At 30.7% G+C, this 27,069-nt stretch overlaps 2 protein-coding genes across 2 annotated transcripts in view; one reads left to right on the forward strand and one right to left on the reverse strand.

Moving 5' to 3' along the window:
• Nucleotides 1-27,069, forward strand: part of LOC133328984 (dedicator of cytokinesis protein 3) — a 140,204-nt gene that overhangs the window by 71,383 nt on the left and 41,752 nt on the right. The gene's annotated exons all lie outside the window — the stretch shown is intronic.
• Nucleotides 724-15,260, reverse strand: LOC133328986 (innexin inx3). The gene is made up of 5 exons (XM_061537490.1): nt 15,091-15,260; nt 3,709-3,917; nt 3,177-3,637; nt 975-1,128; nt 724-908 (listed from the first exon to the last, which is right to left on the reverse strand). The coding sequence occupies exons 1-5, from the start codon at nt 15,251-15,253 to the stop codon at nt 726-728; spliced, it is 1,170 nt and encodes a 389-aa protein (XP_061393474.1). The 5' UTR covers nt 15,254-15,260; the 3' UTR covers nt 724-725.

Consider the following 27,069-nt stretch of genomic DNA (forward strand, 5'->3'; position numbering starts at 1 on the left):
TTTTTTCAAATGGAAGCGACATTTTACGGACTTTTTTTAGTTTTGAAGGGAAGGACAAATAGATGTGTAGTTAAAATAAAAATATAATCTTTAAAATATATAGAATTGTATGCTAATTATTAAAATCTGTCTTATTTTATTTTCTAATTTAAATGATGGCGTCTTTTTGTATTTATTTTTTAATTAAATTAAAATTTTAGCTTTCGGTTTTTATTTCGAGAAATGATTTTACTTGCAACATTTAATAGGAAAAAAATGTTTTGTCTTTTTTGTTTTCGCAACTTATAAATAGTAAAAAATGATTTTATAGTGGGACAGGCAGTGTTGTTATCTGAAGAAAATAATATTTTTTTAAATGGCCAGGTATTTATACAAACAGAAATAAAATTGCACAGAATCTTGTAAAAAAAATACAATCGAAAAAAATAGAGCGGACAAAACATTTTGGGTTTTACAAAAAATTACATAAAATAAACATTAAAATGTGTTTGTAAAAATATTGTTGTTACAATTAAAAATCTATCTATAGGACAGTGTCTACTAAATATTATTATTTATGAAATTATAAAAAATTAATTCATAAATTTGTTTTTTTTTTTAAATTATATCAAAATTAAAAAAAAATGAGAAATCATTTGTTGCCTTTCCATCGGTCGTCGTGTAGTCGTCAGATGATTCATTGCATTGGAATTGTTATTGTTGTTGTTGGACTTTCACCACTCCATTTATGTTTCAGTTTCCTTGCCAAAACTATCAACTTGTGGATAAATTGGATGCATCTCCAATGTTGAGGGTGCCGATGGGGTCCTTGATGTACCCAAGAGATTACATAATTCTTGTACCATTTCCGAATAGGATTTCGTATTGACATTTTGTCCAACAAAATGCAACAACAAAAAGTCACCAATCTTCAAAAGAAAAAAATTGAAAATTAAATATTTGTCTGAGTATGTGTGTGTGCATTGTGAACTTACATCCAAACGTCTAACCAGACTGGAGATTTCCTTGCCCTGACCGGAACGATATGAGCGCTTGATAATGGTTTCACGTGTGGTGGGCATAGTAACAACCATAAAGGAGTAAATCAAAGCAACGCCAGTGATAACCGACAAAATGATAAACCAGAACCTGAAAGCAAAGAATGAAACGTAAAAAAGGAATTAAAATGGAGGCAAAAAATAAATCATCGGGGTGCAATTGTGGGCTGAGATAAATCTGAGTTTTTAAATATAAATTCAGCTAAACTTTATTACGGAAAAAAGTAGATTCAGCTAAATATTACTATAGATAAAATTAAAGCAGTATTCTTTCATATATAAAAAGGGAATTCCTTCTTGAAGTCCTCAATTCAGCAGCGTTTTTCGTAGAAAATACGAATTGAACAGTACTTTTCATCAAAAATTTTCATAGAAAGTATTAATTCAGCAACAGTTTTCCAATGAAGTTAATCCAACAGACTCTTCTTATATAAAAACTATATTCAGCGAAGCTTTTCTTAAGAAAAAATCAATTCAGCTAAGTATTTCATACGGAAAAAATAATTTTACTAACATTTTCTTACGAAAAAGTAAATTCAGCTGGCTATTTCTCACCAAAACGTCAATTCAGCTAACATTTTGTATAGAAAATTTCAATTCAGCTGACATTTTTTAAAGAAATTCTCAACTCAGCTAACTTTTTTTAAGAAAAAATAAATTGCCGTAAATCTTCTTTGTGAAAAAATTGAATTCAGCTAGTTTTCCATACAAAAAATGAATTCAGCAGTGTTTATCGTAGTACAACGTTAATTCAGCTAATTGTTTTCATCGAAAAAATTAATTCAGCTAACTTTTTCCAAATAATAAATGAATTCAGCTAACTTCTTCCTAAGAATTACTGAATTCAGCAATATTTTTCCATGAAAAAAATAATTCAGCTAACTTTTTTTCTAAATATAGTCGAAATCAGCTAACTTTTTCTAATTCAGCTAATTGTTTTTATCGAAAAATTTAATTCAGCTAACATTTTCTTAAGAATAATTGAATTCTGTTAAATTTTTATATAGAACCCAAAAATTCAGCTAACTTTTTTTTCTAAAAATAATAGAATTCAGCTAACTTGTTTAACGGAAAAATTAATTTAGATCAAATTTTTCACTGAAAAATTAATTCATCTAATTTCTTCCATAGAAAAAGTGAATTCAGCAGTATTTATATTAATAAAAAGTTAATCCAGATAATTGTTTCTGTCGAAAAAATTAATTCAGCTAACATTTTCTTAGGAATAAATGAATTCAGCTAACTTTTTCCATTGAAAAAACTAATTCAGCAAACTTTTTTTAAATATAGTCGAATTCAGGTAATTTTTTCCATAGAAATTCTGTCGAAAAAAATTAATTAAGCTAACATTCTCTTAAGAATAAATGAATTCAGCTAACTTTTTCCTAAGAATAACTAAATTCAACTAAATTTCTCCATGAAAAAAATTAATTCAGCTAATTTTTTTTTAAATAGTCGAATTCAGCTAACTTTTTCTATAGAAAAAATGAATTCAGCAGTGTTTATCGTAATAAAAAGTTAATTTAACTAATTGTTTTCATCGAAAAAATTAATTCAGCTAACTTTTTTCTAAGAATAAGCTAACTTTTCCCATAACAAATGAATTCAGCTAATTTTTTTTATGAATATTTCAATTCAGCTAACTTTTTCTCATGAATACTTGAATTCAGCTAACATTTTTCTAAAAATAATTGAATTCAGCTAACGTTTTCCTATGAATAATTGAATTTAGCTAACTTTTTCCATAGAAAAAATTAATGCAGCTAAGTTTTTCTTAAGGAAAATATTTTTTTCCACGGAAAACGTTATTTCAGCTAGTTTTTCTATCTAAAAAGTTAATTCAGCTGAGATTTTCATAAGAAAAAGTGAATTCAGCTAACTTTTTCAAAAGAAAAAATTAGTTTAGACCTTTTTACAATCAAAACATGTAATTCAGCTGAGTTTTTCTTAAGGAAAAGTTAATTCAGCTAAGTTTTTCTTAAGAAAATCTGAATTCAGCAAAGTTTTTCTTAATAAATCTTGAATTCAAACTTTTGAATAGCAAACTTTTTCTAACAAAAGAATATCATTTTTTCTATTCTGATGAAAAAAAATTAATTCAGCTAATTTTTTTCGTATAACATTTCAAAATCCACTTACCACAAGAAAATGTAAATCTTTTCATTCAAAATATTCAAAGCCAACACGCACAAAGTGTCGTGTCTCTGTGGTGAACCACCAGGGCCGAATTTGTGGAATGTACATTTGGTGAGACGTGGGAAGACTTCAATCATTGGATCGAAACGTTTATCCTGATCCATATTCGAGAATTTAATGACATCTGTGCCATAGGTCATAAAGGCGCCGCCCAAGAACTTATCCACCAAAAAGATGTTCACAATGACATTGACAAAATTCAAAGCCTCACAGAAGAAATAGGCGAACGAATAGCCGGCATGGGAATTCAAGCTTTCCATTAGATATTTGATAATGCGATTTTGGCGATCTTTGCGATAATCCTCGGGTATGGAGACCATGCCACGCAGTCCATCGGTGATCATGCGCATTTTGCCATCTTCCATGTTCTTCCAAATCCAATGGGGGACATAGAACATGAGGCCCTATAAATAAATTTAATAAACAAAATTATAATTAAAAAAATTGAAAAATAATTTCAAAATTCTCTTATCACCTGGAAGAACAGCACAAACGGCACCCACTGATAATAGCTATGATATCGTTTCTCCTGACCAAATTCATTACCCAGACCATGGGCCGCCACATCTGTACCAATTTGCCTATGCTGTTGACCCGGTATAGTAAACGTGTAGGTAATCCAGCAGAAGGTATTGATGACATGCATCGGTATGGAACCATCATTGATGCATGAGATGGGATCACCTAAAAAGAAATTAAATAAAAAAATAATTTTAATAAAATTCTGTATCAAATATTTTTCAAAATTGCTATTCTTGTTTTAAATTGTTGGCAATTTGTTCTAATTTAATTTAAACTCTCAACTAAAGTCATTTCAAGCTAGACAATTTATTTGCATAAACCAACCAACACACACACAGGCAGACATACATACCCCCACAAAGTCATTGTGGATGTGAGTGTATGTGTGTGGATTATGCAATTATGTTTAGGTTATGTCATGTTTGGAAAGATATCAAATTGCAGGATTAACCCTTTATGAAAGGGTGATCCTAACTTTAATTAAGAAAAATATTTTTTTTTTTTCTAAATAGAATTCAGCTATTTTTTGATACAAAGAAACCATTTTGTTTAAATTTTATATCGAAAATGAGTATTCAGCGGACTATTTTCAACGAAAAAATGAATTCAGTGAAGTTTTTCCAAAGAAATATTCAATTCAGCGGAATTGTATTGATGGAAAAATGTTATAGATCGTTTATTTGTATAAGAAAAACAAATTCAGCTATTTTTCTTATGAAAAATATACATTTCGTGCTGAAAATGAGTATTTAGCTAACTATTTTTAACGAAAAATTTCAATTCAGCTAACTAATTTAAAGGAAAAACTTTATTCAGCTAACATATTTGGAGAAAAAATCTATTCCGCTAATTTGTTTCAAAGAAAAAATCAATTCAGTCATGTTTTTATATAGAAAATCTCAATTCAGCAAGCTAAATCGAAGGAAAAATTTAATTCAGCTAATGTGTTTCAGAGAAAATATAGATTTTGAGAAGTTTTCATATAGAAAATCGCAATTCAGCTAACTCTTTAGAACAAAAAACTCTATTCAGCTAATTTGTTTCAACGGAAAAACAAATTTTTGTGCAGAAAAACTCAATTCAGCTAACTTTTTCGGAGAAAAACTCTATTCAACTATTGAAAAAATCAAATCATAGAAGATTTTATATAGAACAACTCAACTTTTTATATGAAAAATTTTATTCTGTTAAGTTTTTCAACAAAAAACATTAAATTAGCAAAACATTTTCCAAGTAAAACCCTAATTCAGCTAACTGTTTATATAAAAAAAAACTCAATTTAACTAACTTTTAATGTTGAAACTTTTAATGTGGAAAAACTCAAGTCAATGAAGTTTTTCTTTAGAAAACATGAATTCAGCAAACAATTTCTGTACAAAAACTCAATTCAGCGAGCTTATTCTACAGAAAACTCAATTCAGCAAAGGTTTTTCGTAGAAAATGTGAATTCAGCTAACTTTTTCTATAGAAAATCTCAATTCAGCTATCATTCACGGAGGAAAAAGACAATTCAGCTGTGAAAACATAAATTCAGCAAACCTTTTCTAAAGAAAAACTAAAGTCTATGAAGTTTTTCTTTGGAAAATATGAATTCAGCAAATTGTTTATATAAAAAAACCAAATTCAGCAAGCTTATTCTTAAGAAAACATTAATTCAACGATATTTTATTATAGAAAATGTATATTTTCTATAGTAAAATACAATTCAGCTAAGTTTTTTGAAGGGAAAACTCAATTCAGCTGTGAAAAACATAAATTTAGCAAATTGTTCCTAATGAAAAACTTAATTCAGCGGATTTTTTCTTTAGAAAAACAGTATTCAGCAATTATTATCTATAAAAAAGTAAATTCAGCTAGATTATTTTAGAAAATTTCAATTCAGCAATGTTTTATAACAGAAAAAGCTAATTCATCAAGGTTTTTATATTAGAAAATTTAATTCAGCAACATTTTATGATAGAAAAAACTAATTCAGCAAGGTTTTTATATTAGACAACTTAATTCAGCAACATTTTATAATATAAAAGGGTTATTCAGCAAGGTTTTTATATCAGAAAACTTAATTCAGCAACATTTTATAATAGAAAACTTAATTCAGCAAATTTTTTCTCTAAAATATGCAAAATTCAGCAATGTTTTGACATCAAAAGAAATCAATTCAGCAAGGTTTCCCTATAACAAAAATCATTACTAAATTTATTTTTCGAAAAAAAACAACTTTTTTTTTGAAATGTCCTCCTCATAATGGGTTAATCCTTTCTGTAACCATTATTTCTATACCCTTATATTCCACCACACCCCTCCCTCCCCCTACCTGCACAAACACCACCACCTTCCAACATTTACACAAATCATTATCATCATCATTCATGTCAGAAAACTAAGACAATATGCGGTCGGGGGTTACAAATGGTGTTGGTCATTGTGGCCACTGTGTGTGACCGACCAGCAGCTACAGTTCAATGTGTGGGGGTCACAGAGAGACAGACAATCTGATTTTTTCCAACTCTCCCTTTTCTCTGTACCTCTCTCGGTTCCACAATTTAAAATCATAGATACACTTCACTTCATTTCACGATGATGACGACGATACCCCTTTTTAAACAATGACACACACAACAAATGTTCATTGGCGGAGCCGCCTTTACATGTCCGCATACAAGAACATGATAAGAGAGGAGGAATTGGAAGGAGGTAGGTTGTTATACAGGAAGAAAAGTTCTTCATCGGTAGTATCTCTTTTGCGAAATTGGCAAAAAAAAGACAAACCCCCTTAGAGAAGTTGTAGTTGTGTCATGTCATATTGACCATACATATGGGGGTTCGTTCCAAAAGGCATGACAACCAAACAACATAACCCCCCAAGCAACCTACGAATGTAAGACATGTCCAATGGGGCCTACTATACGATGATGTGCACAGAACATGATGATTTACGGGAAGAGATGAAAAGTTGTTGCCTTTAAATGAAGCGTTTTATGTTGAAGAAAAGTGCCCTATTGCCGATGTCCATTGCGGATTGTTTATTTTTATTTTGTATTCTCTATTGGGAACTTTTAAGGGATTTGCGAAACTTTTGTTTATTTGCCCCCTATATAAGGAGATGGTGAAGTTTTTGTGTTCGGAAGAGGCAGGCAGGACTGATGATGAAAATAAAGTGCACAAAGTTTTTTCCTATACATATTGAGAAAATCCAATAAAAGGATTTTATGGAGAACTTTATTTTTTGGGTTTTGAGTTTTTTTTAAGGAAAAACTTTGCTGAATAAAATTTTTCAACAATAGAAAAGTTAGCTGAATTTGGGATTTGTACTGAAAATCTTTGCTGAATTAATTTTATTGATAGAAAAAATGAAATTTGGTGTAAAAAAATTAAATTTTTATACACAAATTTAGCTAATTTGATTTTTTTTTTTTTTTGGAAAGAAAAAAGTTATCTAAATTGAGTTTTTTATGAAAAAATTAGCTGAATTAGTTTATTTGTACACGCATTGAGCGGAATTTATTTTTTTACATAGAAAATGTTAGCTGAAATGTGTTTTTCCATAGAAGTTTTTAACATTAAAAAAAAGTTAGTTGAATTGAGATTTTTATGGAAAAAAAAATTAGCTGAATTAAGTTTTGCATGGAGAAAAAGTTGGCGAAATTTAGTGCATTTATATAAAATGTTAGCTGAATTGATCATTTTCGAAAGAAAATGTTAGCTGAATTACGTTTTTCCATGGAATATGTCAGCTGAATTTGATTTTTACAGGAAAAGTTGACTGAATTGAAGTTTATTTTTTAAAATGTGAGCTGAATTTAGGTTTTCTTTGAAAAAAAGGTAGGTGAATTAAGTTTTCTCATAGAAAATTAAGGCCGAGCTAAATTTCTTATATAAAAAAATAGCTGAATTTGAGTTTTCAATATAATATTTTAACAGAGTTAATTTCTATTGAAAAACCTTAGCTGAATTGTGTTTTTCTAAAGAAAAAATTAAATGTATTAAGTTTTTCTTCGAAAAATGTTAGCTGAATTGAGTTTTTCTTATGAATAACTTAGCTGAATTGCATTTTTCGTTGAAACTGGTTAGCTGAATTAAGTTTTTGATTGAAAAATGTTAGCTGAATTGAGTTTTTCTAATGAAAAATTCAGCCAAATTAATTTTTCTTAGGAAAGGACTTTGCTGCATTTAGTTTTCGACAGAAAAAGTTAGCTGAATTAAGTTTTCCTTTGAAAAAAATGTAGCTGAATTATTTTGTTCTATGCAAATAGCTAGAAAAGTTGTGATTTTCTGTATAAAATGTTAGCTGAATTGAGTTTTTCTTATAAAAAATAGAGCAGAATTAGTTTTTCTTTCAAAAAAGTCAGCTGAATTACATTTTTTTGAAGGAATAAGTTAGCTGAATTGAAACTTTCTATAAAAAAATCATCTAAATTCATTTTTTCTTTGAAAATAATTATCAATATTGAAGTTTTTGACAGAAAAGTCAGCTGAATTATGTTTTCCTATGAAAAATGTAGCTGAATTATTTTGTTCTTTGCAAAAAGCTATAAAAATTGTTTTTGTATATAAAATTTTAGCTGAATTGAGTCTGTCCATTAAAAAATTAAGCTGACTTAAATTTTTCTTTCAAAAAAAGTTAGCTGAATAAAGTTTTTCTTATTAAAAATAGCACAGAATTAATTTTTTCTTTCAAAAAAGTCAGCTGAATTGCATTTTTTGAAAGAATAAGTTAGCTGAATTGTGTTTTTCTATCAAAAAATCCAGCTGAATTAATTTTGTCTTTGAAAAAAATTACCAAAATTTAGTTTTTCGAGAGAAAAAGTTTGCAGAATTTAATAGTTGTGTTAAAACATGCAGCTGAATTAATTTTTTCTTTCAAAAAAGTCAGCTGAAATGCATTTTTGATAGAAAATGATTGCTGAATTAAGTGGTTATATTAAAAAATTCATTACCAATATTGAGTTTTTCGACAGAAAAAGTTTGCTGAATTCAGTTTTTAGTTTAAAACCTTTTTTGATTATTTCATTTTTGCAAGAAAAACTTTGCTGAATTCAACATTTAATTGGAAAATTCATCCTAATTGACCATATTCTTAAACTTTTTCCGATTTTCATTCTCTCCACACACTCTACATTTAAACAAATCTCCCAAATAATTTTTTATACAAACTGATGGAAAATAAACTTTGTTTCTGGTTTATTGCAGAAGTCCTCTACTTTTGTAGTTGTTTTATTGGTCATATATGTGTATTTGCAAAATTTGTTTCCACAGTCCAATAAGCTTATCCACCATGCCCACTTCTTCCCCCTTTCTGACTTGCCACTATCGAGAATTATCATTTGAAATGCACCATAAATATTTAAGAGATGGAATCCGTCCGTCCATCGTCTACCATATCAGCATACAAAAAACACAAACATCACAATGGTTGGACCGTTGGTACTTGAACAGAAAAATAAAGTTGGACCTTTTTGACTTAACTGAGAACAACTGGCTTGTTTTTTAATAGTCTTCAAACTTTTTTGCTCTGTGTGTGAGTGGGACTAAAGTTTTTTTTTATATGTTCTTCATCTTTTTTTGGTGGGTATCATATATAAAAAAAAATTGTACATATATTCAACCAAGAGATAGGTGTATATATAGTACATAAAATATGTATATGAAATAACCATGACTACCTATATCTCGGTGTATTTTGTAGATAGGAAAATAAATACAACAACACACCGCAAACAAAAAACCTTAACTGTATTGGTTGGTAGTGACGTGAGTTGGATGTTTAACCAACAAACGAACCATTGGAGTGACTATCAAATGCACTTGGTTGAGGTTTTCTTTTTCGTTTTTTATTTATTTTTTATTTTTTTGGGAGTGGTGCCCCAACACTTTATTGGAATAATTAAAGAAAAAATCCATAAAAACGAAAAATTCTTTAGAAAACTTTGTCACATTGTACAACAAGAAAAATAATAACCACAACAAACAACAAGTTTGTTCAACTCCATTTTTATTTTTTTAAACGAATATCAAATATCAGATAATTTCTTCTTGTTGTTGTTTCGGTATATGAGTCATTGGTTATTCTATATCGCCTAGAATAAATAGATAGTATCAAAAACATGATCAATGTACGTGATAGTGTCACACAAGGGCTACACAAGTAATAATGAAATCGACTTCGAAACCATGATCCAAAAGAAAAGCAGCAGCTGAATTCATAATTTCTATTAGAAATTTTAGCTGAGTGGAGTTTATTCAATGAAAACAATTTGCTGAAATTTTTGTATAAAAAACTTGCTGAATTCAAATTTTCAATTACAAAACTTTGCTGAATTGTAGTGGTTGAATTTTTAGGATTTTTTCTATTAAAAAAATGACTTGTATTGATGTTTTCTTTAGAAAAAGCTAGCTGAATTGGTATTTTTTTAAGAAAAACTTAGCTGAATTGAGTTTTTTTTCTATGGAAAACATTTGCTGAATTCATATTTTCGATTGATAAACTTAGCTGAATTGTATTTCCTTATGGAAAAGTTAGCTGAATTGAGTTTTTTCTATGGAAAACATTTGCTGGATTCATATTTTCGATTGATAAACTTACTGAATTGTATTTTCTTCAGAAAAAGTTAGCTGAATTGATTTTTTTGGGGTTCTCTATTAAAAAAATTACATGTATTCGTATTTTCTTTAGGAAAAAAGCTAGCTGAATTAGTATTTTCTTAAGAAAAACTTAGCTGAATTGAGTTTTTCTTTGAAAAAAGTTTGCTGAATTCTTACATTTGATCGAATTCATAATTTCGATTGATAAACTTAGTTGAATTGTATTTTTTAAGGTTTTGTATTTAAAATCCCTTTATTATATTGATTTTGATCTACTTTTCGTAATGGTAGACATAGCTCAATTGGTATTTTCTTAAGAAAAAGTTACCTGAATTGTATTTTTCTTTGGAAAAATTCATATTTTCCATTAATGGAATTTAACTGAATTGTATTTTTCAATGGATTCGATTGAAAATGTCTTATCTAAATTAATTTTCTTAAAGATGATGTTAGCTGAATAATGGTAAACCTTTGCTGAGTTGGGGTTTTATTAAGAAAAATAAAAGTAAACCTTTTTATTAAAAAAAGTTAGCTGAATTTAGTTTTTCTATCATAAAAGTTTGCTGAATTGAATTTTTCTTTAAAAAAAAGTTTGCTGAATTCATATTCGCGATTTATAAACATTGCTGAATTGCATTTTTAATGGCTTCTTTTGAAAATACCTTACCAAAATTATGTTTTCTACAGAAAACGTTAGCTGAATACGTGTTATATACTGTAAACATTTGCTGAATTGCGTTTTTATTAAGAAAATGTTAACTGAATTGAGTTTTTCTTTGAAAAAGTTTGCTGAATTTATATTTTCTATTAATAAACTTTGCTGAAATGTATTTTTATAGTAATATTATGACGATACTAAATAAATGTTTTCCACAGAAAACGTTAGCTGAATAGGGATTTTCCAAAGTAAATATTTGCTGAATTGACTTTCAATCAAGAAAAAATTAGCTGAATTGAGTTATCATTAAAAAAATTGAGATTTTAATAAGAAAACTTGTGCTGAATTGAGTTTTCTATACAAAAACTTAGCTGAATTAAGATTTTCAGCTGAAAAACTTTGCTGAATTCGCGTTATCTATTGAAAATGTAGCCGATTTATTATTTTTATAGAAAAATACAGCTGAATAGACGTTTCCTATAGTATATAACAATTCAGCGATTCAATTCAGCTGATTTTCTTAAAATTTATTACAAAATAATTTACAATAAAAAAATGACGTCTCAAAAATTGTTTGACAAAAATGTTTTCATAAAATCACAATAATTGTCAGCAATAAATTACCAATGCTTATGATGTATCTGTGCTCTCACTTAAATATCCTCCAACTGGTTTCTCAGATTTATTTATTGGCCTTTTTATGAGTTAAGAAAAAATTAAAAAACGCAGCAACAACAACAACAAAATATCCACACTACAATTTCACACGTAACAGATTTTTGCCGGTTTGTTTGTGTCTACATTCGTACCCGCCGCCGCAAAGCGTCATTGTTATCATCATTTTGGCCAGAAGCGGCATTCAGTCCTCTGTAGGATAAATACAACAGCAACAACAACAACATTGTGTGAGCATTTACTCACCAGTGTATTTTCCCCCAGTTTGAAATGATTCATTATGCGATTCCATGAAAAGTAAAAATCACTTTGCTGGGGCATTTGTTGTTTGGAATAGTCGTCATTAAATTGTTTAGCTAGTCCAGTCCCGATTCCGTTCAACCGACCGATCGACTGACCATCTATCCATTCATTCATTCCATTTAGCCAGACGACCGTAAGTCAAATAAATGAAAAAATAAACAAACAAAACCACATTCAAAAAAAAAAAAATCTTTTGATCAAATCATGAGAAGAAGCGATATTCAAATGTATGTTTGTGGTATGTATGTCTGTATGTATTTCATCATACAATGTAAATGGGTAGACATGTATAGATGGACTGTAAGACGAATGCGGAAAAGTGTCATCGTGACCATTAAATGTATGAGAAATGGTTTAGAAGCCATTGACTTTTTAGCCACAGCGATCAAATCAAAATGTGTTCGTTCTACATACATTTATACATGTTAATGGAATTTCGAAAGTAGAGGTGTGCAGTAGACTCATCAAAGTCAACGCCATCATCAGTTTCCATCGGTGGTGTTGAATTACTACAGTAATACAAAGCCTCAACGAGAACATGAAATTGGTTTATGGGCAAATGATGAATCATTAACGAGGAGTTATGCCGAGGAAATTTGGCAAACAATAATTCGTTGACATTTTTCATTAAGAAAATGTATTTTTCAACTCAAAACAGGATACAATTTTTTTGCGGCAAAGTTTTATATGATACCCTTCACCACCTTAGGTATATTCAATAGATGAATCCTAACAGACGTCGTATTTTTAAAGGACCAGTAAAATGAAATTGGATCCATAAACATGTCATTCTGCGATCGATGCAAAATCTTTTATTTGGTCAGATATAGAAGCTATATCTAAATCTGAACCGATTTCAGGAAACTTAACACACACCATTCTAGACCAGTTCATTACGCTGTGCCAAATTTCGTGCAAATCGAATCATATATAGGGATTTTGATGGACCATTTATCTTAAATCGGACGAAAATATATATGGGAGCTATATCTAAATCTGAACCGATTTCAGGAAACTTAACACACAACATTCTAGGCCTAATTCATTACGCTGTGCCAAATTTCGTGCAAATCAAAAAATATATAGGAACTTTGGTGCACCATTTACATTAAATCGGACGAAAATATATATGGGAGCTATATCTAAATCTGAACCGATTTTCACGAAATTTAACACACATCATTCTAGGCCTAATTCATTACTCCGTGCCAAATTTCGTGCAAATCAAAATATATATAGGGACTTTTGTTCACCATTTACATTAAATGGGACGAAAATATATATGGGAGCTATATCTAAATCTGAAGCGATTTTTCCCAATTTCAATAGGGCTCGTCCTTGAGCCAAATAAGTGAAGTGAATTTCATACAAATCGGATCATAAATGCGACCTGTACTTTGTACACAATAATACATGGACGGACAGTCAGACGGACATGCGTTAATCGACTCAGAAAGTGATTATATGCATATTCTCAAAAGGAACCATGTATCCACCTCGTTTCCTTTTGCCTGTTACAAACATATGCACAAAGACATAATACCCTGCACCGCAGTGTGGTGAAGGGTATAAAAAAATAAAAAGCCATGCCTATAGCTCAGAAGGTCCTCGAAAAAAATCTTTAAAAATCCACGCCTATAGCTTAGAAGGTCCTCGAAAAAAATCTTTGAAAATCCTCGCCACTAAGTCTGATGGTCCACAAAAAAAAAAAAAATCCTTAAAAATCTACGCCTTTAGCTCACAAGGTCCTCGATTTTTTTTAAATCTACGCCTAAAGCTCAGAAGGTATTTGAAAAAAAAACTTTAAAAACCCACGCCTCAAAGTCTGATGGTCCTAACAAAAAAAATCAAAATCCGCGCCTTTAAGCCTGATGGTCCTCAAAACAATTTAAAAACACATTCCTATAGTCCTCGATTTTTTAAAGCCACAGATAAAGCTCTGATGTTTCTCAAAAAAAAAAAAAAAAAAAAAAATGCACGCCTTTAAGACTGACGGACCCCAAAAAAATCTTGCCTATAGCTATGAAGATTCTCGGAAAAATTCTTTAAAACCCAAGCCTATAGCTCAGAAGATCCCCGAAAAAAATCTTTACAAATCCAATCCAAAAAATAGCCGATTTATTTTTTTATTTATAAAAAATAGCTCTTTTTTAAAATAGTTTTCATAAAAACCCCAGCTGAACTATTTAAAAAAAAAAATGATTATTTTTTCTTCCCTAATTTTTTTTTATTCATAAAAAATTATTTATTATAGAGAAGTATTTTTTATAATGCGATTTTTTCATTTAAAAATTTAATATTTTTTATCAGGTAAAGTTTTTCTTCTTTTTTTTCTTTATATGTAATTTTTTTTCATCATAAAGTTATTTTAATATTTGTTATTACTTCCTAAAGTATGCACCTTTCATTTGGCTCGATGGTGTTGCAACAATTGCCCTATTATTACACCATCGTCTATCATCATCTAGACATCCTGACCTGCTGCTAATTAAAATTGTCTAACAATATTTGTTTTCCATGCAATCTCCATATTTTCCACATCGACAAAAATACACAAACATACTCATATTTACACTTGTATTCTAATTAGTTGACGACATGTTTTTCACATTACTATTTGCCATGTTTGAAAGTTTAAATGCGGTGTGGTCAAGCCCATTGATGTTGTTATTGCTGTTATTATAAACAATGTTAACAGCTTTTTTCCAAAGTGTTAAATGGCGACATGCAACATTTGTAGTATTTATGGCGTAAGCTAACCAGGCATCGATACAAAAAAAAAACACACACACACACCTCACTCTCTGCCCAGTTCCATAAATGCAAACTCATTATTATAATGTAAAAAACACAATTGAAAAAAGCAAAGAAAAAATAAAAATTTTTCGAAGAAAAAAAATACATAATAATAAAAAAATTAATTAGCTCATCCATATCATTTGTTTGTTGTTATTTTTTTATTGATTGTTTTTCCATTGTTAATCAATTAACATATGTATGTACCTATTATGCATATTATGTTTAGTCTATTTGAATTGTTTTTCTTTTGTTATTATTGTTGTTATTATTTTTTGTTGTTATTATTATTATTTTTTTTTTTGTGTCTCGTCTACTTACCGATCAAATTATTGGCCGTCACAATAATACAGCACACAAATAATATGGCCGTTGTTATCCGATAATGGCAACGAAACACCATATTATCGATGACCGCCTTATCCAATAGATATCGAATTTTTACAAAGCCTGAAACGGCTGAGACCATACCAAACACTGCCATCTTGTTTGGTTTTCTGTTGTTGTCGGTTTTTTTGTGGTGGTTTTAACTTTGTTGTATAATTAAATCACAATCCTTTTTCAGGTTTTTTTGCCGAATCCTTAAATTTCTATAGATAACAACTTCTTAGAAGTTGAGTTTTTGTTGTTGTTTTTTTCTTAGCTGAAAAGAGAAATTATGAAGGAAATTAAAAAAAATGTGACAAATAATTTAAAAAAATAAAATATATATATATATATATATATATATATATAATTTAAAAAATAATAATTATAATATATATAAAATAAATAGATTAAAAATAATAAATATAATTATACAAAATATAATTTAAAAAAAGTGAAAAAGCGTTAAGTTCGGCCGGGCCGAACTTTGGTAACCCTCCACCATAGATATATTGACTAGGGATAAGTAAATCGACTTTCGACTAATCGATTAATCGACTTTTTGTATTGAAAAGTCTAAAAGTCGAAACCCACTTTTGATCTTTGAGAAAATCACAAAGTCGACTTTTATTATCACAAAGCCGAAATTGTCCAAAAAGTTTACATTCCAGAACTTTATTTCATCTTTTGACAACAATTTTCATAAATAATTAAATTTTTAGTCGATTTTGCTTTAGTAGGTACAATCGATAATCGATTTTGAACAGGTTTGACAAAATCGAAAGATCGAAAAGTCGACTTTTTAGTCGAAGGCAAAAATCGAAAAGTCTTAAAATCGACTTTTGCACTAGACTACGTATCCCTAATACTAACAGGTACTTGAAATGAAAATATAGGGAACATACCAAAAATGGACCTATACCGACATAAATTTTTAATAGAATATTATACCCTCAGCCTTGGTGCTAACACGGTGAAAATGTGCCTCATCGAAATATTGGTTCTAGACCCCAGGCTTCTTTGGATCATATCCGTTTCAGAAAATTTTTATTTTATTCCATCTTATTATTTCTTCCAAACGTACTTCAAGTCCGAATTTGGGTAATATCGGTCCACGCCTTCTGGTACCTCCCACACAGGGGCTACGACTATACCTAAATGCGGGCTATATTTCATATATAGTTCATTATCGAACCTTACGTTCTAGTTTTTTTTATCTCGAACCCCATGTTTCTTTGGACCCCATTATAACAGAGTCTTAGAACCCCATGTTTCTTTGGACCACATTCGTTTCAGAAAATTTTGATTTTATCCCATTTTATCATTTCCAAACTTAGTAGTCCGAATTTGGGGAATATCGGTACACGCCTTCTGGTACCTCCCATACAGGGGATACGGCTATGCTTAAATGCGGGCTATAGTTCATATATAGTTCTTTATCGAATCGTACGTTCTAGTTTTTTATCCCGATATCTTTCGCAGTTGAAATGATTTCAACAGACTCTTAGAACCAAATCGAAAACGCGAAAAAATCAGATAATTATTTTAATATAAAAAAGGGGTTTATATGGGGGGACTACCACAAAAAGGGGGCGAATATTAATAATTTTTGGTAGCGATATTTGTTACCATATACAAAAATACCAAATTGCAGCGAATTCGGTAAAAAAACGTACTCAAGAACCCCAAATTAGCGTAAATTGGGTGGGGGGTGGTACCCTTATATGGGGGCTACCCGAAAAAAATGGACTTATATTCATAATATTTTGTGGACCTATTTGGTAACTATTAAGAACTTAAAATACAAAATTACAGCCAATTCGACAGAAAAATTCGATCAAAACCCAAAAAAAACTGAAAATTTGGAGTTAACCTTATATGGGGCCTACCAGAAAAAGTGGACCTATATTTATAATTTTTTGTGGAGACACTTAGTTTTCAATAAGAACCCAATGTACCAAATTTCAGCGAATTCGGTTGAAAACCGTGCTCAAGAACCCTAAAATATCGAAAATTGGGTGGTACCCTTATATGGGGGCTAACCGAAAAAATTAAGCTATATTTATAAATTTTTGTGGAGAGATTTACTATCCAATAAGAACTCAATTTACTAAATTACAGCCAATTCGGTGAAAAAATCCGATCAAAACCCCCAAAAACTGAAAATTGGTAGGTTCCCTTATATGGGGGCTACCAGAAAAAGTGGACCTATATTTATAATTTTTAGTGGGGACATTTGTTACCCAATAAGAACCCAATGTACCAAATTTCAGCGAATTCGCTTGTAAAACGCGCTCAAGAACCCCAAAATACCGAAAATTGGGTGCTGCCCTTATATGGGGGCTACCCGAAAAAATTTACCCATATTTATATTTTTTTTTGTGGAGAGATTTGCTACCCAATAAGAACTCAAATTACTAAATTACAGCCAATTCGGTGGAAAAATCCGGTCAAAACCCCCCAAAAACTGAAAATTGGTAGGTACCCTTATATGGGGGCTACCAGAAAAAGTGGACCTATATTTATAATTTTTTGTGTAGACATTCAGTTTTCAATAAGAATACAATGTACCAAATTTCAGCGAATTGGATTGTAAAACGCGCTCCAGAACCCCAAAATACCGAAAATTTGGGGGTACCCTTATATGGGGGCTACCCGAAAAAATTGACCTATATTTATAATTTTTTGTGGAGAGATTTGCTACCCAATAAGAACTCAAATTACTAAATTACAGCCAATTCGGTAAAACACCCAAAAAACTAAAAATTGGTGGGTACCTTTATATGGGTGCTACCAGAAAAAGTGGACCTATATTTCTAATTTTTGGTGGGGAAATTTGGTACCCAATTAGGACCCAATGTACAACATTTCAGCAAATTCGGTTGAAAAACGCGCTCAAGAACCCCAAAATATCGAAAATTGGGGAGTACCCTTATATGGGAGCTATGCGTGGACCGATATAGCCCATCTTCGAACTTGACCTGCCTGCAGACAAAAGACGACTCTATGCAAAATTTTAGCGTTCTATCTCAATTCGTTTAGACGCTAGAGTTATTGCAACAGACAGGCGGACAGACGGGCATGCTTAGCTCGTCATAGAATTTACAAAAAATAAAATTCCTAAAAAAAATATAATAAATATTTGTTATAGATAAAATAAAAAATATATTGCAAAAATATACGAAATATTATTTGAAAAATCATAGTTGAATAACATTTTTATTAAAAAAAAAAAATTTTAAAAATGATTGATTTTTTTTTCATTCATTTTCATTTTTTTTTTTCATTCAATTTTTTCTAAAGAAAATATTGTTTTATTTTATTTAAACCAAGTTCCCTCTAAGGAAATTCCCTTTTTTTTGTTATTAAAAAATAAAATTTACTTCCGTTTACTTTCCCATCTCCTTATCATTTCGAATGTAATGACTGACCCCTGAAATGGCATCCCTTCTTGAAACGTCACTTTTACTACTACAAAAACGTCACAATTGTTTATGTTTTGCTTTTGTTATTTTTAAATTTTTTTTTTTCCACAAATTAAACGATAAGGTCAGACTACTCACTTAAACTCACTTTATTAGAATTACATTGAAATAATTCCCAGCTGTGACTTGAAAATCTCAAAACCTACTTTTTCAAGACTTACAATAAATATAAGAAAAAAAATGAGGAGAAGAAGAAGCATAACTATACTAGACCACAAAACCAAAAAAGAAAACAAAACTATAATCTCAAAACAAATGAAAAGAAAATGAAATTCAAAAAAAAATATATAAAAAATAATTATTTTGTAGAACAATGCCAAACCATAACAGCCAGCCAGCTAGCCACCACTTGATGTAATGAGTAATCAAAAACAATAACAAAAAACAAAATTTGTTTTTTATTATTTTTTTTTTGTTAAATCTCAGAAACCATGTGGTGGCGGTGACCTACAAAATCGAGTTGAAATGACTACTTTCAAAATAATGAATAAATAAAAAAATTACAAAACTTGAAAATTAAAAAAATATATATTTTTTTGAATTGTAGACAAGACTACAACAACCACAAAAGTTAGCTGAATTCATTTTTGTAATAGACAATTTTGGCTGAATACAATATTTCATATATAAACCATTAACAAAAAATGGTTGCTGAATAAATTTTACTTGTAAAGAAAAACAACTTTTATTAAAAAAATCATTTTTTATAAAAAAAAATATTTATTTAAGAGAAGAAAACTTTGCTGAATTCACTTTTTGTACAGAAAACCGATCCTCAATTCAATTTTTGTAATGTAAACACGGCTGAATTAGGATTTCCTGTAGAAAATCTTGGCTGAATTCACTTTTTATGCCGAAAAATTTAGCTGAATTACACTTTTTGTGAATAAAAACTTCACAGTTTATACATTTTCTTAAAAAAACTTTGCTGAATTCATTTTTTTAAGAAAAAAAACTTGGCCGAATTTAGAAAATCTTTGCTGATTTGACTTCTTGTGAGGAAAAACTTAGCTGAATTCACATTCTTATAAAGAAAAACATAACAGTTTGTACATTTTCTTAAGAAAAGGGTTGGTGAATTCATGTTTTCAAGAAAAACAATTTTGCTGAATTCGCTTTAAATATAGCCTTTGTTTTATAAAAACATTAAGATAAGAAAACTTTGCAAGAAAAGAAATCGCATGCTGAATTCCATTGTTTTTAATGTAAACATGGTTAAATTAAGTTTTCCTATAGAAAATCCTTGCTGAATTGAATTTTTGTGCGTAAAAGCTTAGCTGAATTCCCATTCTGATTTGACTTCTTGTGAGGAAAAACTTAGCTGAATTCACATTCTTATAAAGAAAAACATAACAGTTTGTACATTTTCTTAAGAAAAGGGTTGGTGAATTCATGTTTTCAAGAAAAACAATTTTGCTGAATTCGCTTTAAATATAGCCTTTGTTTTATAAAAAATCGCATGCTGAATTCCATTGTTTTTAATGTAAACATGGTTAAATTAAGTTTTCCTATAGAAAATCCTTGCTGAATTGAATTTTTGTGCGTAAAAGCTTAGCTGAATTCCCATTCTTATAATGAAAAACATAACAGTTTTACATTTTCTTCACAAAAAAGTTGCTGAATTCTTTTTTTAAGAAAAAAACTTTGCTTAATTCGATTGTAAATATAAAAATTAATATATAATTTTGAATTCAACATATTTGACAAAATTTTTATTAAAAAATCCATTGTTTTAAAAAATATTCATTTAAGATAAGAAAACTTTGTTGAATTCAGTTTTTACAAAGAAATCGCATGCCGAATTCACATTTCTGTGATGAAAACATGGCTGAATTAGATTTTCCCTTAATTAAACATTTTTTTCAAGGAATAAACTTTGATGAGTTCAATTTTATCTATAGAAATATATATTTTCTTATCTGAATTGATTTTGTATGCGGAAAAACTTAGCTGAATTACCATTTGTATGAAGAAAGCCTTCATAGTTAGTAAATTCTCATAAGAAAAACTTAGCTGAATTCATTTTTTTTTCAAGAGAAAAAACGTTGCTGAATTCAATTTTATTTATAGAAATACATATTTTCTTAGCTGAATTGATTTTGTATGTGGAAAAGCTCAACTCAGCTAAAGCAAATATTCTTAGTTATTAAATTTTCCTAACAAAACTTTGCTGAATTCATGTTTTCAAAGAAAAAACTTAGCTGAATTCAATTTCCTTTATAGAAATTAAAATGTTGATTCCATCTCCAAATTTACCGGTTCCTTCTTATTAATATATTTGTCAAAAGAGAAAAAACCCGAAAAGAGAGTGTTAACATTTCTCTTTAATGATAACATCTCTATGATCTCCAAAAGTGTCTGTGTGAGACTTTTCGAAATTGAAAAAATCTTCTTCTTTTAGGTAAAAGAAGTTCATTCGAAATAAAAAGAACAAAGTACTTCTTTTATTTACTCTTCTTGGGTTTTTTGTTATCTTTAGGCCTTTTTTATTTTTTCTTGGAGTTTCTTTTGTGTGTTTATATTTCTTTCCAGCCTCTTCTTCTCCAACATTTCTCTTCTACAAGAAACACAATTTTGTATACATTTGAATTTTTATTAACTTCTTTTGTTGTGTGTTTTTTGATATTTTTCGAAACTGGTTTTAAGGTATTTCAACAAAGTGTATGGTAGGTAGGTAGCCTCTGTCAGTCGATTGGTCGGTCTGGCTGTCTGTCACACTAACTGACTAACTTGTTGGCTGGTTGAATACTTGCCAGCCAGCCTGTATATTTGTGTGTGTATAGCACCATGTCAGTCTCTCTCAGTCCCCAGTAGTGGCTTAATGTTTTTTAATGTATAACTCTGTGTTTAATTTTTTCGGTGATGATGATTTTCAACTTCTACTGCTTTATGGTTGGTGGCTGGCTGGCTGCCGTCTTTAGCTGGTTTCATTTTGTTGGTGTTTTTTTATAATTTCTTGTTATGTTACCACCATTATTGTAATATCGTGTGTCTTCTCTTAATAGCCTAACTAGATTATCTCGAGGGGGAATTGAAAAGAAGTTGTGTTCTTTTTTCGAAAAGAAATTCTTAATTTCATTCGATTATTATTTGTTTCACGAAAACGAAAATCTGAATAATTTTCAAACAAAACGGATTTTTATGTAAATTTTGAATCTACTTTTTTATCAAAAAAGCGGGTACCGGTTATGAAATCTAAAATCATCTATTTATATGTAAGACAGTTGTCAGTTTGATTATTTCACTTTTGAGTATGATATAAATTTTTATTTTCCTAAAAATTCTGTTCGATCAAGATGTTTGATCTTCGATCTTCGAATTTGATCTACGTTTGAAACGAGAGTTATTGTGCAAATCAGACAGACAGCCAGACAGTCGATCACTTCTATAACAACTCTATACGGTTCGTTGAATCTAAATTCCGATAAAGTCCATTTAAAATCGTTGGATAATTTGTATGCCCTCATTAGCCTTAAAGATCGTAGTCGTTAAGATCATTTATTGGAAATTATTTTCTGTCATCGTTTTTGTCTAAACTTTTCAGGGGTTATAGAACATTCTGGTGAACAAAAATCTTCTGAAAATCTACATCCTGTGTGTAAATTCTGTTTACATCTCTATTAGGAATTGATGCATCGATTCGCCTACTCTGGCTCCCATTCGTTTAACTTATCTACGAAATAACGCGATTGCATCAGAAGGAGGTTTTCTAACAGCAAGAAATCTTTTTAATGATTCACCAAAGATTCTCAATGGGGTTTAGGTTAGGACTTTGGGCATATCACACCAGGATTTTTACATTATTAGCAATATGACAGTGTTGTACATGTTGTGAGCAGTGTCTATCGTCACAAATCATCCGAAAATTGTTTAGTACTTGTTCTCCAAAATCTGATTATACATGACAGTCATTTTTCCATCTATTTGGACAATTGAACTAACGCCGGATGCAGAAAGGCCTCTCCATCATTCATGTTTAACTGTTTTCTTGGTGTATTTGGGGTTTAATTCAATCGCTTCAATCTATTAGATTCCCAAAATTCTGGTTCTTTACGGAGGTGGGTGTGGAATATTATGGAAGTTTACAGGTATATGTGTGGAGATCAATGGGAAGGGTTTTGTAGTGGTAAAACGTTAGGTTGGAAACTGCAAAAAAAATCGCCACATTTGCTGGTCACATGCTCATATAACTCAATGGGTTGAAGATCTGTGGGTTAAATGACCTGTATTAGGCTTCCAATTTGGACAAATGTATTCGATTCCGGCAACTCTTTGATACACATTTAGGATGACTGAATATCCGAAACAGCGATTTGATAGTTCTGATCTTTTTGGGCAGTAACTTCTCAGTTTCTGTGACAGCTGGTGGCTGACAATTAAGGACATTATTTGGTTCATGTTGGTAAACAGCTTAATGGACTGTCTGAGTGTGAACAGTTCTCAACGATGCAGCTAGGGACAATCGGTCGATGTCAGATGGAATGAATTCCTGAACGCATTTAGGACGACCGCTGGTGGTGGTGACAATTAAGGACACGTTTTGGTTCATGCTAATTTACAGCTTACAAGACTGTCTGAGTGTGAACAGTTCTAAACGATGCAGCTAGGGACAATCGGTCGATGTAAGATGGAATGAGTTCCTGTAAGTCGTTGCTGCTATATCGCTTGATGTCCTTCCTGAATCACTATACGGTGATTGGTATGGGTGAGCAGATAACATGCCAGCAGGAAGTGTCTGACGAGCAATACGTTACGTTACTGCACTGACTGACAGCAGGGTTACCGTTGTGCGACTAAAGTCGCAATCTGCAACCTTTTTGATGTCCTGTGATTCTGTTTGCAACTTTTTAAGCCTTGTGCTACTTTTATTTCCTGTTTTTGTTAATTTGTTTTTTTCTTTTTTTTTTTTGTGAAAATTCGAACTAATTTGGATTCGACTACGTCGTTTTTTGAGTTCCAAGGGTATCTGATATATTCTCGGAACAGTTTTATTGACAAATTTCCTTTTCTGTGCGACTTTTTTTCAAGAAAATTGCATTTTATGTTTTTTTAAATGCCTGCCGTTACACTGACTGACAGTATCCTTGCCTCCTGATGCAGATGATCCGATTATTGTGACTAAAAATGTGATTTTTATATGAATTGTTGCTATTTGGGTTTTGCGTTTATCGAACTTGAAAAGTCGACTTTGCGATTTCCTCAAAGAACAAAAGTCAACTTCGACTTTTAGACTTTTCAATACAAAAGTCGATTTCGATTTAGTCGAAAATCCATTTACTTATCCCTATCTTCGGTCCTTATATTTTCACATTATTTTTAATTGAGCGGATGCGGTCCAATATTTTTTTCGGCAGAATTATACCGAACTTTGCGAGTCCTTTTTTGTTACATATTTTATTTTTAATCAGGGATACAACTGTTTCAAAATTATACCCATATAATCGAGTGGTAGGACTTAAACTGGATTTAAACCGAAATTTTTTTCAATAATAATACGGATTTAAATTTAAAATAATAACCGAATAAAGATGTTAAATTTACTCCAATATTTTCGACATTTTTTGCTTTTATGAAATTCAAATAATATTTCGTATTTTTTATTTATTTTTTTAAATCAATAAATTATTCACTATATATATTTTTAGTTTTTTATTTAATTTTTATGCTCACCTTATTATTATTTTCTTTTTTTATTACTATTTTGTTAATTATTGCAAAATGATTACTGTCATTTGTGCTGAATTTGTTTCTCGTCGTCGTTAATCGTCATCACGCGGCTGCTTTAATTTAGAAAAATAATTTTAATTTTTTGCTCTTTTTTTTTTGAAAAACAACAAAAAGTGTTTTACAAAAAAATAAAAAGAAAAATTAAATACAATGCACTTTTTCATGCACCGCTGCACTTTCGAAACCGAGAGACAGGGAGAGAGTGTTGTAACAAAAACCAACAACAAATAAATTTTCTGACGTTGCGACGCGTCTAACTACTGTTGCAAATGTCTGAATGCTACTTAAAACGGCTGCTGGTGTTTTATTTATTTTATTTCGTTTTTGTTTTTTTGCTCTCCTCTGTCTCTATATATTTAGGTAAGGTAGTAGGATATGTAGGTAGGTAGATGTGTCAGTTGTGTCAGTGCTTGCTGCTGCCTGTCTTACAATAAAAAAACAACAACAGCTAACACAGTAACCGGTGATGGTCGGTCGTGGTGCTAAAAGGTCCTCTTCTTCTTCTTCGGCTTTCTTTCGGCCTTTGAGCTACGACGGTGGTTGTTGTTGATGATTACACTACAACAAAAAGTAGCAGCAACAACACCAACAATAAAAAAATAATGGCAACAATTTTACTGCCTTGGCGGCTTGGCGTTGCAAAAATCCACACTTCAGTCAGTTACTGCTGCTGCTGGTTTTTGTTGTTGCTGTTTTTGTCAATATCACGACGATTCTTGCTGCTGCTGTAAATTCCCCATGCATAATCGTGTTTTGCATATGGCAGCTGCTGTTCTGACTGACGCTTGTATGTGTATTTTCCCCCGAAAAAAGGGATTTATTTTTGTACTTAAAAATTGCAATTCTTTTTTTTGTTTCTTTCTTCTTCTTCTTTTTTTCGTTTACTTGTTATTACAAAATAATGCACACAGAATTTTAGTGGTTACATGTAGAAAACAATAAAGAAACACACACACACACCATTCAAAAAAAATCTAAACACACATTCACTTTAAATCCGTCTAAGCGTGGACTGACTATTTCATGCCACCGATCTACTCGCCGTTTCAACTAAAACTGCCATAACGAAATCCAAACCCAAACTCTAGCTGCCTGGTGTAGTTGTCCAACGGACGGAGGGACAGACAGACGTTCGGTTGGCTGGTTTCGTTGCCTGCTTGGTTAAATCTTGTTTTCAACAGAGGAAGAAGTTGTGTTGTTGTTGTTATTGTGTTGAGCGTGTTTGGTTTTTCGAACACATGTAACAGCTGAAGTTGTTCTCGTTGTCTCCGTTTCTCTTAAATTCGATGATGACACTTTCTCTCTCCCTCTCCAACTCTCTCGTGTTGATTAGCTCTCTTCCGTATAACACATATAAATCTCAGTGTTTGTTTTAGCTTCATACTAATTTTTAAACTGCAGCTTAGGAAGATACTAACAAAATTGTTGGTGTGGTTTACAGGGTTGCCACATCGAGTTGTTGTTTTGTTTTTGGGTATTTTTTGGTTCAGGTAACAAAGTAGCATATTTTCAAATGACTGTATCTTTGGTATTAATTGTCCTATTGGAGTGTAATTCTAACACAAACTACAAATATACATACAAAATTAAAATTGTAGTTTCTCTCCATTGAATCATGATATTAGTTTTCTCTTCATTGAATCATGATATTCAAATACAGTATGTCAAGATTGAGTTTACACATTGAATAAATAAAACCTTTTTTTCAATTTTTTGGTAATAGTGTAGCCCTAAGAGTTTGTAACTCCGCGAAATATTGGTCCTAGACCCACCTTTAAATATATCGATCATCATATATCGACTAGCAGAATCGATCTAGACATATGTAGAATAGGTTCTGGCCAATGAAGACCCTATTGTTTTTGGTAACGATCCGTTAACATTTAGAGGATAAAAAGGACCAAAAACTTTATTTTTGTATGATTTTCTGATCACTCTAGAGGCCAAAATTATAACACGAAAACCACAAAGTTTTGCACCTGGAACGAAATCTAGCCAAAGTATAGGAATGACTATTTTGATGAAGATCGGTCAATATTTAGAGGGTCAAATGGACCCAGACTTTTGTGTGAAAAATGACGAAATTCGTATTCTGGGTGTATATATATATTTTTGAAGGATATAGACCCGAGAAGTTGACAGCATGTCCAAGAGGAGTTGTTCAAAGGTGTCTAGGACGAATCTAGCTGCCATTGCAGAACGTCACATATTTTATATCGTGAAGGGGATTTGTCCAAATACTTACAGCGACTGGATCAACCAAAGACTAAAGTGACCATATTTTTATTTTATATTCAAATCGGGAAAACAAAATTTTGTAAATATTCCAGGGTTAGAAAGTGGAGCTATTGACCTAAAATCGATATATATTGACAGGCTCTGAATATAGAACCGCAGAAAATCAGATTTTCGTTTTAGTTGTTATATGATTTTCGTGGTAGTTGTTATATGATTGGCCTCGTCCGACTATATCGCTCCGCTCACTGGTTAAAGTTTGTATACATATTTACAGTTTCAAAATGCAAAAGAAATGCGTACGATTATCACTTGAAATACTTGAAATATAGATTTTTCCTCTTCATTTTCGTCTGTTAAAAAACTCAATCTTGGATAATTTTCATTGTGAGGTTGAACTTGCTTTTGTTTCTTTATGACAGAACGGCTGTTCCATAAGCCGAAATTAAAAAAGATTTCCAGGCTCGTCGATTTTGTGCGCATCTCA

Source organism: Musca vetustissima, unplaced genomic scaffold, assembly GCF_032173495.1.
Source record: "Musca vetustissima isolate MV318-11 ecotype Yass unplaced genomic scaffold, APGP_CSIRO_Mvet_v1 utg18190, whole genome shotgun sequence".
Taxonomy (NCBI): Eukaryota; Metazoa; Arthropoda; class Insecta; order Diptera; family Muscidae; genus Musca; species Musca vetustissima.